Genomic DNA, 18,334 nt, shown 5'->3' with positions numbered 1-18,334 from the left:
CTCAGTGTCATGCCAAGAGCTGTTCCGAGCAGAGTTTGCCCCGGCCTCTGAGTGCTGTTGGTTTCTGGGCAGGTGGAGTGAGAGGAAATGGGACGGTGGCTCCGGCCGGGAAGAGCAGGGACGGGGTGTTGGAAGCAGCAAGCATCAGCTCTGTTTTCCTGTTCCTTCACCCTCAGCGCCTAAAACTTTATTCTGATTTGGCCAACTTCGAAAATCGTTGGGTGTAATTTCCTTCATAAATGATTCATTAATGAACTACTAGCCCGTCTAGCTGGTAATTTCTGCAAGCACGTAGTTTGGGGCCACATGTTGTGCACTGCTTGCTCATGAGCAGGTGGCGAATGAAGGGAGCTTCCAGAGGCCAGGCCTTCCCAGCAGCAGCTCTGTTGAAGGGGTGTCCTCAGAGAAGCGTGTTTGGCCAACTAGCCAGAGGAAGCCTAGGGCCACGTGTGACGGCCATCCGAGGTCCTGATGCCCAGAGCATCCCGGCTAGTGGCTCACATAGGTGATGCCGTTTTAATACAGGTCTCCAAGTGTCTCCCTTTGTACAGGCCCTACTTTCTGCCTCCTGATGTTTTATAATTTCCAGTCCTCTTCTAGGGAGTTCTTTTAGTTTTGTCTTCTTCTAGGAGTAGCACAGTTTTTGTTTTTAAACCACTTTATTGAGGGGTGATTGACGTACAAAAAGCTGTACGTATTTAGTGTATACAACTTGATGAGCTTGGAGACAAGTCCACACCCATGAGACCAACACCACAATCTGTGCCATAAATACATCCATCACCTCCAGAAGTTTCCTCCCGCCCTCTTTATTTATCGATTATTATTATTATTTTGTGTGTGTGATAAGAACACAACATAAGACTTGTAGGAGTGTGGGGTTTTTTTGGTTTTTTTTTTTGCGGTACGTGGGCCTCTCACTGTTGTGGCCTCTCCCTTTGTGGAGCACAGGCTCCGGACATGCAGGCTCAGCGGCTGTGGCTCATGGGCCCAGCCGCTCCGTGGCATGTGGGGTCCTCCCGGACCGGGGCACAAACCCGCATCCCCTGCATCGGCAGGCGGACTCTCAACCACTGCGCCACCAGGGAAGCCCAGAAGTGTGGTTTTTGAAGGTTTAAATCCCTGCTCCTGACCCAGGGGCCTCAGCTGCCCATGCCCTCACGGGGTCTCAGCTTTGTAGCAGCCAGAGCCACAGAACTGGGTGATACCGCCCTTGGCCTGAGATGCCCATGAGGGGCTGAGGGCACCTCTGCACTGGAGCTTCTCCAAAGGCCCTTCCAGAGGGAGCTCTGCAGACACAAGGAGCAGACGGCCTTCTGGGCTCAGCTCCAAGCTGTTCCCACTTAAGGCCCGTGGCTGCCAGTGGAAAGATCATGCTTCAGGGCTGTGGACCACCAGCCCAGACTGGATGAGGCAGCCTTTGGGGCCCCTCTGTGCCTGGGCTTCCCTTGTCCGCTGAGCCCATTCGTGGGGAGCACTGGCTCCTGCTGTTGAATTTAGCGTGGTCCTGAGTAGGTTCCCGCCTGCTCTGGGCCTTGGTGTCCCCCCGTCTCTCTGAGGGCCTGGTTGGGCCACGCGGCTTTCCGAGGAGGTGGACGCAGTAGGGCCATAGGGGTGATGAGACCTTGGCGACCCATCTCAGTACTTTTCGCGTCCCCTTTGGCCTCCTAGATTCTGTCCATGATGGAAGCCCACCATCCGTCCTTCGAGAGGGGGCAGAAGTCTTCAGAGGTAAGAGAACGGGGCTGCGCTTGCCGGCCCTACTTGAGACCAGCCTCTGTCGGGCCCTCACCCACCCCTCACCGGGCTCCCTGGCTGCAGGTGCCCACGCGGCCCCCTCAGTGCTCCATGGATTCCATCAGCCAGGGCTCCTGCGCCTCCAGCTTCTCCTCCGCCTCGCTGAGCTCCAGGCAAGAGGAGCCCAGAAAGTTCTACAGGGAGGTGAGGCCCCCGGACCGGAGGGCAGAGAGGGGTGGGGGGCGGCCTGCATTCCGGGGGCCAGTTAGAGAGCCGCTGGGGCAGCGTGTCTGCTGTGGCGAAGGTCAGCACCCTCGAGGGGAGCCCGGCCAGCCTCACCCTGCTTGCCCTTCCTGGACGGACGTGTGTGTGTGTGTGCGTGTGTGTGTGTGTGTGTGTGTGTGAGAGAGAGAGAGAGAGAGAGAGAGAGATGGGAGGGGGGGTATTCTAAGAAAAGTACAGGTAAAGTCACCTGTAGGTCCACTGCTTTAAGATCATTTTACGAAGTAAATTCTCTGCCCTTATCTCCCGCTCCGTCAGCATCCCTGTTAACCTGATGTGTCTCGTTCCTGACTTCCTGCAGAGTTTATGTAGACGTGTACATGTTCTCACACATTGCGTTTTGTAAAAGCTGACTCATAGCCTGTTTTGTTTGTGTGTTTTTTTCCATCTAACCTACCTTAGACCTTGTCCATTGTCAGCCCACAGAGCAGACCATGGCGTGGATGTGCCCATCCCCTGCGGGTGGGGAGCCCTCACTGACTCCGCCCCGGGCTCCTCCTCCGCTGTCACCCCCAGGCTGTGACCTGCTCTTGGAGGACCCAGTAAGCCTAGCTCGATGCAGAACCGCAGCAAAGAAAGCCAAGAGGCGTGCTCCAGAGTCTAACAGAGGCCTGGAGTCGTTCCTAGGGGGGGTGCCCGCCCTCATGGTACCTGTAGCTGGCAGATAATGAGACCTGAATAGATGCAGTTCTGAAGGGTGGCTGCCCTCTTAGGAAGCGCTTGTGCTCCCAGGTGGCTGTCGTCCCACCGTGCCACATGAATGGCAGGTCATCTTATAGACCTTACGCGGAAGGTGCACGCCGGCCCCTCCTGGATGCCCTATCTGAACAACTTTGGGGATGTGTTTGAAAGATACTGAATGAGATCAAGAGACACATGAAAGCTACTAGGTTTTCAGAAGGTTGTTTTTATTATTTCTATTCTTATTATTATAATTTTCCTTACATTCTTTTTCCTTTTATTAAGGTAGAAAAACTTTTAAGAGCCATTGCTGATGGAGACCTAGAAATGGTGAGTTTTTGGAAGTGAATTTCAAGCAGCTTGCTCTCGGCTTATGCAGCTGTGCTCATGTGTCTTGTCTCCAGGTGAGTCAGGAGCTATCAGGGTTCTTTGTTCACGTTCACGCAGAAGGGGTGCATTTCATGAGTACTTGCTGATGGGATGTGACGTGCCCCCTGCAAGTAACGAGGCAGGTGGAATAAAGCTGCAGTGTGAGCCTATCCCTGCCCTTTATTTTATTTATTTAAATTTTTTTCTTTTTTTTGCAGTACGCGGGCTTCTCACTGTTGTGGCCTCTCCCGTTGCGGCGCACAGGCTCCAGACGCGCAGGCTCAGCGGCCATGGCTCACGGGCGCAGCCGCTCCGCGGCATGTGGGATCCTCCCAGACTGGGGCACGAACCCGTGTCCCCTGCATCGGCAGGCGGACTCTCAACCACTTGCGCCACCAGGGAAGCCCCTATCCCTGCCCTTTAGACATTCATATTCCAGGAGGGCAGCGATGTTGGCAAGAGGACCAGCCTGTGTCCAGGGGCACAGAGTGCGGGCTCGGGGCCAGAGTCCACTAGCCGGGAGCAGGGTGAACAGACCGGGTGGGAAAGGGTGGAGGTGGCGGCCGGGAGGCCAGAGCCCAGAGGGCGTTGGTGTGGCCCTGCAGGAGTTGTGGGCGGTGTGAATCCCTGGCTGGGAGGCTGAGTTTCCGACTTGGGGCTCCAAGGACTCACAAGCAAGTGTCCGAACGAGATGGTGCTAAAGTGTCAGGGAACATCTATGATGAGATCACTGGAGACGCCCATGGGCAGTTCCCCTGGCTTGTCTTTGGCTTCCTGAAAGGAGTTTGTTCTGTCTTCCACTTTAAAAGGAGGGGTAAATTAGCGCTTACCAGATTAGGAGGCCTGAGTGGATCAGATTTACAAGAGTGCTTCACAGGGATGTGTATTTCAAGAGTGCTTTTTGCCAATGATGGAGCTTGAGGTGGTGGACAGAAGTTCCTGGCATCTGATCATCACAGCCTCCGGGGTATTAAGAATCGGGGACTTCCCTGGTGGCGCAGTGGTTGAGAGTCCGCCTGCCAATGCAGGGGACACAGGTTCGTGCCCCGGTCCGGGAAGATCCCACATGCCGCGGAGCAGCTGGGCCCGTGAGCCACGGCCGCTGAGCCTGCGCGTCCAGAACCTGTGCTCCGCAACGGGAGAGGCCACAACAGTGAGAGGCCCGCGTACCGCAAAAAAAAAAAAAAAAAAAAAAAAAAAGAATCGGAAGGTAGTTGGCAGTGCCTTTTACCCTGTTTCCCCCAATGGTAATAGCTTGCAAAAGCATACCCTCTGCCCAGAGGCCACTGTGAATCCATCAGCCTGACGCGTGGTTACTCGGGGCGGGGGGAGGACACAGGCGTCTGGATCTGGCTGTAGCTCCCCTTGAGAGACCAGCCCCAGGGCACCCAGTGTTCTTGGGGGGAAGCAAAGGAAGAGTTCCTCAGGCTCCCTATGATCCGTGGCGAGAGTCAGTGTGGAGAAGAGATTGTGACCATCCCCGTGTCATGATGCGTCTGCTCTGTGCCCGAAGCTGCCACCCCTCGGCTCCCTTCCCCCCGTCTTGTTCCTTCTAATCACCAAGAGGAACTGCCCTCGGTCCGGTCCGTCCCATCCAGTCTGTTAGGTGAGGGCCCGGTTCAGGTGAGGGCTTTGGTGTTTCCACCCTGAGGAGCATCTGTTGTCAGAAACGTGGAAGGGACCTGGAGCGGGGGATGTTTGGGCTTGAACGGGGTCTTCCTGGGGCCCTTTGTCACTCCTTGCAGGCTTTTGCTGGCTTCCTCAGTGCTCAGAACCAGGCCTAGAAATGTATTTATATTGTTTTCTTTTCTCACGTTTAATATCCTAGAAACTTGTGTTTACTGGAACATAAATTTGACCCGTTAGGGGTCTTTTCAGTGCTTTCACCTGTGGGCTAGGCCATTCAAGTGGAAAGGACACTGGTGTGGCATCAGAGAGCCTGTGATTAGGTTCTGGCCACCACCTCCCCATCCTGTGGCCTTGAACTCAAGTGGCGCTCAGACTGAGTCTCCTCCCCCGTAGGATGAGAGGGACCGGTTGTTGAAAGCGGACAGTTAGATGACGTAAGAGGAGGTGCTCACGAAATGCTCCAGGACAGGGCTCTACAGCCATCACACTGAAGCAACACGGCTCTGCCCCTTTTTAAGAGGGAAGAAAAGAATCGAACGCAAGCTGCAGAAATGGGAGCTCAGTCTCTCTCTGTCACTACTGAAAGGACTGAGAAAGGCTTGAACACGGGTGAACCCTGGAATCCTCAAGAGGGAGCAGCCATCATTTATAAGTTACTTTGGTGGCTGAGGAAATGTATCAATAGGTCCTGATTAGAGAATGTGTGTGTGTGTGTGTGTGTCTAAGTCTAAGATACCATAACTTTTAAGAAGCTGAGGATGGGTTTTAAGTCCCTGTTTCTCCTTACTGCCCGGCGCCAGGTGCGTTACCTGTTGGAGTGGACAGAGGAGGACCTGGATGAAGCGGAGGATGCCGTCAGGGCGGAGGATCTTGAATTTTGTCACCCCTTGTGCCAGTGCCCCACATGTGCTCCAGCTCAAAAGGTTTGGCTTTTCTTCTGTTGGGGGATGGGGGTAGAGGGCAAATTCTTCTTTTTCCCCTCAGGAACGTTGTCTGCTTCTCAGCCAGCTAACGGCTGAGTGGCTGGTTGTAGGTGTCCCCTGAGATACAGCTCAAGGTAGAGGAAAGTGGACACTCATGCAGGATCTGACTTGGGCTGCCTGCTTTCTGAATGGGCAGGTCAGGGAACAGGGCCATGAACGCGGGCTTAGTGTTTCAGTGGTTCTCAGGGTCCCTGAGTCACAAGGCAGGAGCTTATGAACAGACATGCCCGGGGGTCTCCGTCCATGTGGCCGTGGTCCCTTGGGAGGATGCAGGCAAGAGCCACTGCCCACTGCCTTTGCTCACGTTGGTGCACCCTCTGCGGGAGGACCCTCCCTCCAAGCACAGAGAGACCCCTGTGCCTTTTACCCTGTTTCCCCCAATGGTAATAGCTTGCAAAAGCACAGTACAATATCCCGACCAGGATATTACCGTGGATACAATCCATCCGTCTTCCTCAGATTTCCCCGCCTTTATTTGTGCTTGTGTGTGTGTGTGCACGCATGCCTGCATGTGTGTTTATTTACGAGTTCTGTCTAGTTTTGTTTTTTGTTTTTAATTGCAGTATAGTTATTTTACAATGTTGTGTTAGTTTCTACTGTACAGCATGGTGAAGTAGAGTTCCCTGTGCTATACAGCAGGTTCTCATTAGTTATCTGTTTTATACATATTAGTGTATATATGTTAATCCCAATCTCCTAATTCATCCCACTCCCCCTTTCCCCCCTTGGTGTCCATATGTTTGTTCTCTACATCTGTGTCTCTATTTCTGCCTTGCAAACCGGTTCATCTCTACCATTTTTCTAGATTCCACAAATATGCGTTAATATATGATATTTGTTTTTCTCTTTCTGACCTACTTCACTCTGTATGACAGTCTCTAGGTCCATCCATGTCTCTACAAATGACCCAATTTCATTCCTTTTCATGGCTGAGTAGTATTCCCTCGTATATATGTACCACATCTTCTTTATCCATTCCTCTGTTGATGGACATTTAGGTTGTTTCCATGTCCTGGCTATTGTAAATAGTGCTGCAGTGAACATTGGGGTGCATGTGTCCTTTAAAAAAAAAAAAATTAATTAATTAATTAATTTTTGGCTACGTTGGGTCTTTGTTGCTGTGCGTGGGCTTTCTCTAGTTGTGGCGAGCAGGGGCTACTCTTCATTGTGGTGCACAGGTTTCTCATCACGGTGGCTTCTCTTGTCGCGGAGCACAGGCTCTAGGCGCGTGGACTTCAGTAGTTGTGGCACACGGGCTTAGTTGCTCCACAGCATGTGGGATCTTCCTGGACCGGGGATTGAACCTATGTCCCCCGCATTGGCAGGTGGATTCTTAATCACTGCGCCACCAGGGAAGCCCTGCATGTGTCTTTTTGAATTATGGTTTTCTCAGGGTATATGCCCAGTAGTGGGATTGTTGGGTCATATGGTAATTCTATATTTAGTTTTTTAAGGAACCTCCATACTGTTCTCCATAGTGGCTGTATCAATTTACATTCCCACCAACAGTCAAGAGGGTTCCCTTTTCTCCACACCCTCTCCAGCATTTATTGTTTGTAGATATTTTGATGATGGCCATTCTGACTGGTGTGAGGTGATACCTCATTGTAGTTTTGATTTGCATTTCTTTAATGATTAGTGATGTTGAGTATCTTCTCATGTGCCTCTTGGCCATCTGTATGTCTTCTTTGGAGAAATGTCTATTTAGGCCTTCCACCCTTTTTTTTTGTATTAATTTATTTTTGGCTGCGTTGGGTCTTTGTTGCTGTGTGCGGACTTTCTCTAGTTGCAGCCAGCAGGAGCTACTCTTTCGTTGTGCTGTGTGGGCTTCTCATTGCAGTGACTTCTCTTGTTGTGGAGCATGGGCTCTAGGCTTGCCGGCTTCAGTAGTTGTGGCATGCAGGCTCAGTAGCGTGGCACATGGGCTTAGTTGCTCTGTGGCATGTGGGATCTTCCTGGACCAGGGTTGGAACCCATGTCCCCTGCACTGGCAGGCGGATTCTTAACCACTGCGCCACCAGGGAAGTCCTTCTGCCCATTTTTTGATTGGGTTGTTTGTTTTTTTGATGTTGAGCTGCATGAGCTGTTTGTATATTTTGGAGATTAATCTGCTGTTGATTTGTTTGCAAATATTTTCTCCCATTCTGAGGGTTGTCTTTTCATCTTGTTTATGGTTTCCTTTGCTGTGCAAAAGCTTTTAAGTTTCATTATAGGTCCCATTTGTTTCTTTTTGTTTGTATTTCCATTAATGTCCTACGTTCTGTTTAGTTTTATCACATGTGTAGGTTTGTGTGTCCACCACCACATTCAAGGTACAGAACAGTTCTCTCATCACAAGGAGAATAACTCATGTTGCCTTTTATAATCACACCCACCTCTCTCCCTATCACCCCAGCCCCCCATCCCTGACCCCTGGCAACCACTAATCTGTTCTCCAGTTCTAATATTTTGTCATTTCAAAAATGTTATATAAAAGTCATCATACAGCATGGAACCTTTGGGGATTGGCTTTGTTCACTCAGCCAGATTTCCAGGTTGTTGTGTGTAATCAGCAGTTTATTCTGCATCGCAGAGCAAACTCTAAACACACCACTGGGCTAGAAGAATAGTTTTAATTTAATCACAGCATGAAACAATTTACTTTTGTGTCTTTTTGAGAAATTACAAAAAGAGAAAAAGATAGTAGGCTTTAAAAGAGCAAGGAACATAAATTTATCCAATAAATTCAACAGATGCTGTAATGTGTAATTCAGTTTCTTGCTACAATTAATGAACTGTGAGGTGGGGGAGAGCAGAGTGGGTAAATGCCCAGAAGGACAGCAGAGACACAGTAACTGCTTCCAGCCATACAGTCACTGATGGGCCTGAGGGCTGTGCTACTTCATTCACATCACATCCTTTGAAACAGCATCTGCCTTTTTAATCCCTTTGTTTTTCACAGCAGCCCACCTTGGGGAAGTCAGTTTTTGGACTGTACATATCCAGCAGCATGCGGACAGAAGAAAAGTTGTACATCCCAATGTACACAATACCCTGTAGCTGAAAAAGCTACAAGTGAACGAAAGACTACAAGTCATTTCAATATTCTTAGGTTAGAGACATCCATGGTGAAGCTTTTTTTTTTTTTTTTTGGTGGCACGCGGGCCTCTCACTGTTGTGGCCTCTCCTGTTGTGGAGCACAGGCTCCGGACGCGCAGGCTCAGCGGCCATGGCTCACGGGCCCAGCCGCTCTGCGGTATGTGGGATCTTCCCGGACCGGGGCACAAGCCCGTGTCCCCTGCATCGGCAGGTGGACTCTCAACCACTGCGCCACCAGGGAAGCCCCATGGTGAAGCTTTTTAAATAAGGTAGTATTATCTTGCAGTACAAAGGATAACAGCACTATATCTGTTTTGTAAAGTCAAATTAATTTTCTTAGCATGGGACATACACATTGAGTTAGACAGCTAGCACATGAATGAGCACATGCTATGTATACAACGCCATTTACAACTGCTCAAAAAAAATGAACTACTTAGGTATACACTTAACAAGACATGGGCAGGATCTGTATGCTGGAAATCATAAAATGATGAAAAAAGTCAAAGAATGCGTAAATACTTAGGTATATCTGATCATAAAGACTCAACCTAGTAAAGATGTTATTTCTCCCCAGATTGATCTGCAGTTTTAATGCAGTTCCTATTAAAATCCTAACAAAGTTTTTGTAGACATGGACAAGCTTATTTTAAAATTTATATGGAAAGGTGCAGGCCCTAAAATATCTAAAACGATCCTGGCAAAGAAGAATAAATTAGGATCACTCTACCCAATATTAAGGCTAACTATGTAGCTACAGTAATCAAGACAGTGTGGCCCTGGTGGAGGGACAGACACACAGATCACTGGGACAGAACAGGGAACCCAGAAATAGACCCACACATATATAGTCAACTGAGGTCTGACAGCAAGTCGGTGGGGGAAGGATGGCCTTTTCAACAAACAGTGCTGGAGCAAGTGGACATCTTCAGGCAAAAAAATGAACCTCAACAGAAACTCACACCCTGTACAAAAATTAACTCAAAATGGATCACAGACTTAACCGTAAGATGGAAAATTATAAAACTTTTAGAAAAAAACAGGAGGAAATCTTTGGAACCCAGGGCTAAGCAAAGAGTTCTTAGACTTGACACCCAAAGCATGATCCATAAAAAGCAAATGGATAAGTTGGTTTTCTAAATTATAAACTTGTCCTGTGGAAACCCATGCAAAGAAGCTATACAGGCAGATTACAGACTAAAAGAAAATGCCTGGGCTTCCCTGGTGGCGCAGTGGTTGAGAGTCCGCCTGCCGATGCAGGGGGCACGGGTTTGTGCCCCGGTCCGGGAGGATCTCACATGCCGCGGAGCGGCTGGGCCCATGAGCCATGGCCGCTGAGCCATGGCCGCTGAGCCATGGCCGCTGCGCCATGGCTGCTGCGCATCCGGAGCCTGTGCTCCGCAGAGGGAGAGGCCACGGCGGTGGGAGGCCCACGTACCACAAAAAACTAAAACAAACAAACAAACAAAAAACAAACCTGCAGACCACATATCTGACAAAGGGCCAGAATCTAGAATATATAAAGAACTTTCAAAACTCGGTAGTAAAGAAAGAAAACAAACCAATAAGAAAATGGGCAAAGGGAATGAACAGACATTTCATTGAGCATTTAGATATGGCAAATAAGCACGTGAAAGGATGTTCAAGGTCATCACCCATCAGGGAAATGCAAATTATAGCCACAGTGAGATAACGCTATGTGCCTATCAGAATGGCTAAAATAAATATTAGTGAAAAGTGACACCACCAAATGCCGGTGAGGATGTGGGGAACTTGGTTCACTCATCCATTGCTGGTGGGAATATAAAAGCCACTCTGGAAAACAGCGTTTATTGTCAGTTCCTTATAAAACTAACCATAGAATTACCATGTGATTCAGCCATTGCATTCCTGGGCATTTATCTTAGAGGAATGGAAACTTATGTTCTCACAAAAACCTGTAAACAAATGTACACAGCAACTTTATTTGCAGTATCCCCAAACTGGAAACAACCCACATGCCCTTCAATGGGTGAACTGCTAAACAAAGTACGGCAGGGGCGTGCCACGGGGCGCTGTTCCGCGATAAAGAATAAACCGTTGATTACATGCGACACCTGGAATCAGGACATTTGGTAGTCTCCTGTTTTTGGCTTTGTGAATAAAACAACTGTGAACATTTGTGTACAGTTCTTTGTGTAAATATATTTTTACTTGGGTAATTACCTAGGAGTGTAATTGCTGGGTTATGCAGGAGGTATATGTTAACTTGAAATGACCAGTTTTCCGCGGTGATTGTAGCATTTTTTTTTTTTTTTTTTTGCGGTACGTGGGCCTCTCACTGCTGTGGCCTCTCCCGTTGCGGAGCACAGGCTCCGGACGCACAGGCTCCGCGGCCATGGCTCACGGGCCCAGCCGCTCCGCGGCATGTGGGATCTTCCCGGACCGGGGCACGAACCCGCGTCCCCCGCATCGGCAGGCGGACCCTCAACCACTGCGCCACCAGGGAAGCCCGACTGTAGCATTTTTCATTCCCGCCAGCAGGGTGTGAGAATTCTAGTTGCCCCAAATCCTGGTCAACACTTGGTATTCTGACTTTTTAACTTTAGCCATTCTGGTAAGTGTGCAGTGGTACTTCATCATGTTTTTCCCTTCTACTTCTTCATCTGCTTGTTTTTGATTTTTGAAGTATAGTTTATATACAGTGAAATTCACCCTTTAAATTTAGCATAGCTTTTTAAAGAGATAACATTTTTAATCATCGAAAAGTGAACTAGATCACCCAAGTTTTAATCCTTGATCAATCACAGAAAACATTAACATATTAATTCCACTATCAAATATATAATTCAACCTCACAATTTAATGTTTGTTTTTAGTTCTGTTGGTTTGTTTTGTTTGCCCTTTTAATTACTGATGGATTGTTCTCATATCCGCATGATTGGTTTTAAAGCCATTGTGAATAAAAAGGAAGTTCCATGATAAAAATGAAGGTGAACTTCAGAGATAAGTAGCAAAAAGTTTTCTGAGGTTTGACAAACCAATGTGTAACCACCAGCACAGTCAAAATGTAGACTATCTCTATCACCCAAAATATTCTTTCCTGCCCCTTTGAAGTTCGCCCCACCCCATGTTCCATCCCTGACCATCACTGATCTGCTTTCTGACCCTTTGGTTTTGTGATTCCTGATTTTGATTTGCATTTCCCTGAAAACTACGGATGCTATTTTATGTGCTCATTGACCGACCATTCAACTGTCGTCTTTTGTGAAGTCTTTTCAAATCTTTTGCCTATTTTTTTTTCTTTTGCCTGTTTTTTTTTTTTTAAAGTTGGATTGTCTTATTGAGTTGTAAGAGTTTGTTTTGTTTTCCTTTTAAATTTTGGTTGGTACAAGTCCTTTGTCAGATACACATATTTGCAAACATTTTTCTCCCCTTCTGTGACTTGCCTTTTCATTTTCTTACTTGCCTCATGCAAAGAGCAAACATTAAACATTTTTATTAAGTCAGTTTATCAAACTTCTTTTTATGGCTTTTGCTTTTTGTGCCTTATCTAAGAAATCTTTGCTTATCCCAATGTTGCAAAGATTTTCTTTTGTGTTTACTTCAAGAAGTTTAATAGTTATAGCTTTTACATTTAGGTCTGTGATGCATTTTAGTGTTTGTGTTTGGTGTGAGGTAAGGGTTGATGGGCAGTTTTCCCATATGTGGATGTCCATTTGTTCCAGCACCATCTGTCAAACAGACTTTGCCTTCCCCGTTCAATTGCCATGGCATAAAACGGTATCATCGTAGGGGGCTTGCTTTCTTGAAAACGGAAGTTAATCCTTCGATGTATCATACCTTTCTAAAGTAGTAATTCACCTGTGGGCAACCCGATTCAGGATGCGGTTGTGACTCCAGATTTTACAGAGGGCCTGTGAGGGACGGATGGCTTCAGTTCCTTCAGCCGGGTTCCTTAAGTACTAACAACATTTCCGTTTCCACATTCTGCACTTATTAGAGGCTGGCAAAGATTCCTGCCAGTGGGCTTGGTGTGAATGTGACCAACCAGGATGGTTCCTCCCCACTGCACGTTGCTGCCCTGCATGGTCGGGCAGACCTCGTCCTCCTCCTCGTGAAGCACGGTGCCAGTGTGGGGGCCAGAGACGTAAAGCAGGCCGTCCCACTCCACCTGGCCTGCCAGAAGGGCCACTTCCAGGTACGGGTCCTGGCTCTTGGGCAGCGGGTATAGGGTTAGAACCTCACTTGGCAGGAGTGCTGCCGAGGGAAGGGTTTGCTTGCTGGCCCAGAGGATGGGCCCATTTCTTTCCTCCTAGCGCCGAGATTCTGAGATGCACACGGTAGGACCACTCAGCAACAGAACACAGAACCCTGGGGCTTCTGGGGGTGGAGCCAACCCCCCTCCCACTGGCATTCACGTCTGGCAGCACAGAGGCTGTCATTCTGATCCTGACCCCAGCCGGGAGCTGTCTCTCTGATTCTTGGGTGTTGGTCATCTGTGCCAAACAGTTCAGTATCTATTTATTTTTTCATTTTTCCTTATTAGGTCCACTGTAAGGTTTTTAAAGCTAGGAATCATATTTCAGGTAATGCCTAGCATTAGTTTTCTAACATGTGAAACTGGAGTAATAATTACAGCTCTCCACAGAGGAGACGGAATCATTAAATGAAAAACACGCGTGCCTAGTACACCGCCTCCACACACACAAGACCCTCAGCAAATGTTAATCCCTCCCCCTTCACTGGTCTGCTTTCTCCTGAGGGTCAGACATGGATCTAAGAGTCTTCTAGATAAGCTTACAGAAAAGTCAAAAGAATAGCAAGTTAGATGATCTCTCCCTACAAATTTTAATTAAAGTTGAACACTTTTCTCCTCTGGCCTAGGTGGTGAAATGTCTACTAGATTCTAATGCAAAACCCAATAAAAAGGATATAAGTGGAAACACACCCCTCCTTTATGCCTGTTCCGGAGGCCACCACGAAGTTGCGGCACTGTTGCTGCAGGTAAGGACCCCCTCGCCCCCAGCCCAGGAGCTGCTGACACGGCTTGGTGATGGGCATCCCGCCACGCGACGAGCCTCTGGCAGCGCACCAGGGAGGGGCGGGAGAGGGAGGCCGCTTGGCTTTTGCTTTAAGCTGGCCCTGGGGTGGGGAGCTTTGTAATAACGGGGTCTCAGCGTCCGAGCTGCATCAGGGATGCAGAGTTAAGGACTGAGACGCCGCTTTTGCTGAGGGTTTGGATCTTGCCTCGTTTAACCATGTCAGTTGAATTGTTACCTGCAGTGTGAGCTGAATGTCCTTTTATGTCACTGCTCCTTTTTGCCTCTCTTGATAAAGGGTATATGTGTTGACTGTAGAAGGAAGAATTTTTAAAAGTAGGGAAAAACCCAACTTTTCCATAACCCTGTTTCTCAAAGGCAACTAACTTTGGTGACTTCTTAAAAATGTGCATAGTTTAGATCAGTATTGTTTTCTATCTTGCTTGTTTTAACTTAACATAGAAAACTGTTTATTTATTTAATTTTTAAAATTAATTTATTTTATTATTTATTTATTTATTTATTTTGGCTGTGTTGGGTCTTCGTTGCTGTGCGTGGGCTTTCTCTAGTTGCGGCGAGCGGGGGAGCTGCTCTTCATTGCGGTGCGCAGGCTTCTCATTGTAGTGGCCTCTCCTGTTGCAGAGCACAGGCTCTAGGCGGGCAGGCTCAGTAGTTGTGGCTGGCGGGCTCTAGAGCGCAGGCTCAGCAGTTGTGGTGCACGGGCTTAGTTGCTCCGTGGCATGTGGGATCTTCTTGGACCAGGGCTCAAACACATGTCCCCTGCATTGGCAGGCGGATTCTTAACCACTGGACCACCAGGGAGGTCCAAAAACTGTTTATTTAAACCTCAGTTTTTAGTGGTTGAATAATTATGGATGTACCATGTCTTTTTTTTTTAACTGTTTCTGCTCAATACATTTAGGTGACTTTTATTTTTTTTCCTGTTATAATTATAAATGCTGCCATGAATATCTTTGTACATAAATCTTTTCTCCTCAGTATTACTTTTACTCCTAACATCTTAAGAAAAATTTCCAACATACAGAAGAGTTGAAAGAATGTTATAGGCCACACCCATATAGGTGCCACACCGATTCAACATTCCTTCTGATTGTGCCGTTTCTCTCTCTAGCATGGGGCCTCCATTAATGCTTCTAACAATAAGGGCAACACAGCACTGCACGAGGCTGTGATAGAAAAGCACGTCTTCGTGGTGGAGCTGCTTCTGCTTCATGGAGCATCAGTTCAGGTCTTGAACAAGAGGCAGTGCACAGCTATAGACTGTGCTGAACCGGTAGGTGGGAGCGTTTCATTGCTGAGGGCATCCCAGGCTCCCTTGCAGCTCACGGGGATCCCCTGTGTTTAAACCAGATCTGAAAGAGCAGTAGTCAGACCTCTGACTTGCCGTGCCAGGCTGAGTAGGTGTGCTGGAAGTCTGTGGGTGTGGCTGCATCCCTGGTCCTTGGTCACCTGATCAGAGGTGGCCTGCTGGGGTAGTTTTCAAAGGCCTGGGTAGAGGTGCCCCCTACCCACCACAGGCCTTGGCGCCTCTGGCACACAGTCCAGCAGTTAGGTACTCGCGGGGAAGAGCAGGTTGACACAGCATCCTGGTCTCACCCTCCCTGCACTGGGAATACACCTGTGGTCCTAGCAGCACGAGGGAGGGAGTGTGTGCAGTTAGTGAACAAACCTTGAGTTCTGTAAGGAGAAGTGTGATGTGCGGTTTACCACCCTCCCAGTGTGTGGACGTGTGCCATGGAGAAATGGTGAGGAAGTAGGAGGAGACTGAAGGAGGGACCTCTTACTGTTCCTCTTTTCATGTTGAATCTTTATCTACTTTCCTACTCAGGTAGACAACTACTGGGCTGTTAAATGACACCACTGACATATTAAAGTCACCATAAATCCAACCTACTTACAGGCTTAGTATATTAATTTCTAATTTTCCACTGTGTTTCTTAACAGAATTGAAAAATTTTATACTTTCAATTTAGCACTTTCTCAAATGATGAATATCTTTTATTGAGCACTTACTATGTGCTGGGCGCTTGATAACCTCATGATAACTCTACAATAATAGATCCTATTCTTGTCAACCCAGTTGCACAGAGCAGTGAAACACGGGCCCAGAGTCCCACCTAGTAGAGGGCAGAGCCAGCCCCCAAATGCAGTGCTGTTCTTCACCACTAGGCTTTATGGCCTCAGAGTTTTGTCTGTAGCTGCTTCTTAGCTTTTCTGCCCAGCCATGCCAACACTGACATTTAGATCAAAAACAGGCAATAACCTGCTAAGAAAGCATACAAAACGTTACTGTTACCTTTTTCCTTTCACATTGTAGAATTCAAAAATAATGGAATTGCTTCAGGTAGTACCAAGCTGTGTGGCCACATTAGATGATGTTGGAGAAACAGACCACAATGAGTACGTTACTGTCAAGATCAGGAAAAAATGTAAGAACTCACATCCTTTCTGTAATTCTCAACTTGGGTTTATTTGGAAGTTCATGAGTGGTTGGTTGCTGGTTTTCACTTAATTGTAAATGTAAAACATAATTATAATCATGACTGGGGGTGGGATATAGGCACCAAAGAAATGTGTGTTATATTCTGTTTCATCCATCCTATAACATACATTTCATCCAGAAATGTATGTAATATCCTTTTTCATCCATTGTTTGGATACTGGTTTTCTGCTTGATTGTGATGCTCCCTAAGAGGTAAGATGGACACTCTGGGCATTACCCTGAAGGTCAGGCCTCTACTCGCCAGCCAGGGAGGAGGAACCACCTCTGGTAGTTTCTTTCATGTCTCATGTTCTGAATCCAGGCCTTTTTCTCAGCACTTCCTGGACATCTGGGGTAAATGCTACCTTTAAAGATTTCTTTTTTTTTTTTTTTTTTTTTTTTTTTTAAATTTATTTATTTATTTATTTATTTATTTTTGCGGTACGCGGGCCTCTCACTGTTGTGGCCTCTCCCGTTGCGGAGCACAGGCTCCGGGCGCACAGGCTCCAGACGCGCAGGCTCAGCGGCCATGGCTCACGGGCCCAGCCGCTCCGCGGCATGTGGGATCTTCCCAGACCAGGGCACAAACCTGTGTCCTCTGCATTGGCAGGCGGACTCTCAACCACTGCGCCGCCAGGGAAGCCCTAAAGATTTCTTTTTTAATCTGCAGGTGTACAGAGGTAGATGGTCATTAGAACAGCAGCTGCCAAACAGGGGTGGGGCTGAAGTATTTTCCTCTTTTCTTTTTTTTTTTTTTTTTTTTGTGGTACGCGGGCCTCTCACTGTTGTGGCCTCTCCCGTTGCGGAGCACAGGCTCCGGACGCGCAGGCTCAGCGGCCATGGCTCACAGGCCCAGCCGCTCCGCGGCATATGGGATCTTCCCGGACCGGGGCACGAACTCGTGTCCCCTGCATCGGCAGGTGGACTCGCAACCACTGTGCCACCAGGGAAGCCCATTTTCCTCTTTTTTAAAAAGTTGTTACAGTTTAGATTGGGTCCTTGTTCAACTTTTTAAAAAATTGCAATTGTAGTTTGCAGTGCAGTAATGTGAATAAGCCCATTTACATATCTGGATAATCCTGAGGCTGTCTCACCCTAGTTGGCTGTGCCTGGGGACAGTGTATTAAGAATTTATCTTTGTTTCATGGGGGTTCACACAGTAATAAATAGGTATCTACAAATATGTTTCTGTAATCAAATGCAGTGCTTAATTTCCTAAATTTTGTTAAACTTTAACAAAAAGAAAGTTGAAAGTTTGCATCTGTGCTATAATTTTTAAACAATTCTGAAACTAGTTTGGAAGTTTTCAGATGTTTATCCTCTTACCTACAGGGAACTCCAAAATGTATGATCTACCAGATGAACCTTTTACAAGACAGTTTTACTTTGTCCACTCAGTTGGTCAGTTTAAGTGAGTATAAGATTCGAGTTGATTTCTGTGCTTTTGACCTTAGCTTTACTTACAACTCAAACAGATTATATGCAGCTTTAATGGGTTATAAATAAATCTGCACTCATGAAATGCTGCCGCCTCGTGGCCAACCAGAGTATTTCGCACCACTATCCCTAACGTTTATTTTAGTTTGTTTTGGGTTTCAGGGGAAGGACCTCAAGGGAGATGATGGCAAGAGATAGAAGTGTCCCTAATTTTGCTGAAGATTCTTTGCATGAGGTGAGTTATTAAACACTGGCTTATAATCTTACTTTTTCAAGCCTGAAATTTTCAAAACTAATCCATGGTGAACACATTTCTCATTTCATTATTCCCTTCACTGATAAGAGTTACTAACAATTAAAATGAGTTCCTTAGTGGCATGGTCACTTATTGTTATATTTAATAATGCATTTCTGAGCTGAGAAAGGAAAGTGAAGAAAAAGTGGGAAATAGTTGTAATGCATGGAAAGATGCTGCAGTTTACAGTGTGCATACTAGATGAACTATCTCACATTTTACTATGGAAGCAAATTCACTAATGTGTTAATCACTAATGTAAGGAAGAAAACACGTTTGTATATAGATGGGTAAAAAACTTCAAGTATGGTATAAAGTT

The 18,334-nt window shown here is 47.2% G+C and overlaps 1 protein-coding gene across 12 annotated transcripts in view; it reads left to right on the top strand.

The window, feature by feature from the left end:
- ANKRD27 (ankyrin repeat domain 27) overlaps positions 1–18,334 on the top strand; it is a gene marked incomplete at its 3' end in the record, with an annotated part of 54,897 nt that overhangs the window by 34,335 nt on the left and 2,228 nt on the right. For 7 of the 12 annotated variants that reach the window (XM_081217538.1, XM_081217537.1, XM_081217540.1 and 4 more), the window contains 11 exons: positions 1,672–1,731; positions 1,822–1,941; positions 2,439–2,561; positions 2,986–3,030; positions 5,499–5,621; positions 12,742–12,939; positions 13,626–13,745; positions 14,913–15,074; positions 16,119–16,230; positions 17,616–17,694; positions 17,883–17,955. In XM_081217538.1, the coding sequence (XP_081073664.1) occupies positions 1,672–1,731; positions 1,822–1,941; positions 2,439–2,561; positions 2,986–3,030; positions 5,499–5,621; positions 12,742–12,939; positions 13,626–13,745; positions 14,913–15,074; positions 16,119–16,230; positions 17,616–17,694; positions 17,883–17,955 (1,215 nt within the window). Of the gene's footprint in view, positions 1–1,671; positions 1,732–1,821; positions 1,942–2,438; positions 2,562–2,985; positions 3,031–5,498; positions 5,622–12,741; positions 12,940–13,625; positions 13,746–14,912; positions 15,075–16,118; positions 16,231–17,615; positions 17,699–17,882; positions 17,956–18,334 lie in introns of those variants that run through there. The other 5 variants (XM_081217542.1, XM_081217536.1, XM_081217543.1 and 2 more) reach the window with 4 other exon arrangements.

Source organism: Mesoplodon bidens (genome assembly GCF_964165515.1).
Source record: "Mesoplodon bidens genome assembly, chromosome: 18".
NCBI lineage: Eukaryota > Metazoa > Chordata > Mammalia > Artiodactyla > Ziphiidae > Mesoplodon > Mesoplodon bidens.
Note: the sequence above shows the minus strand (reverse complement) of the source record. Positions and strands in the feature narration are given on the sequence as shown.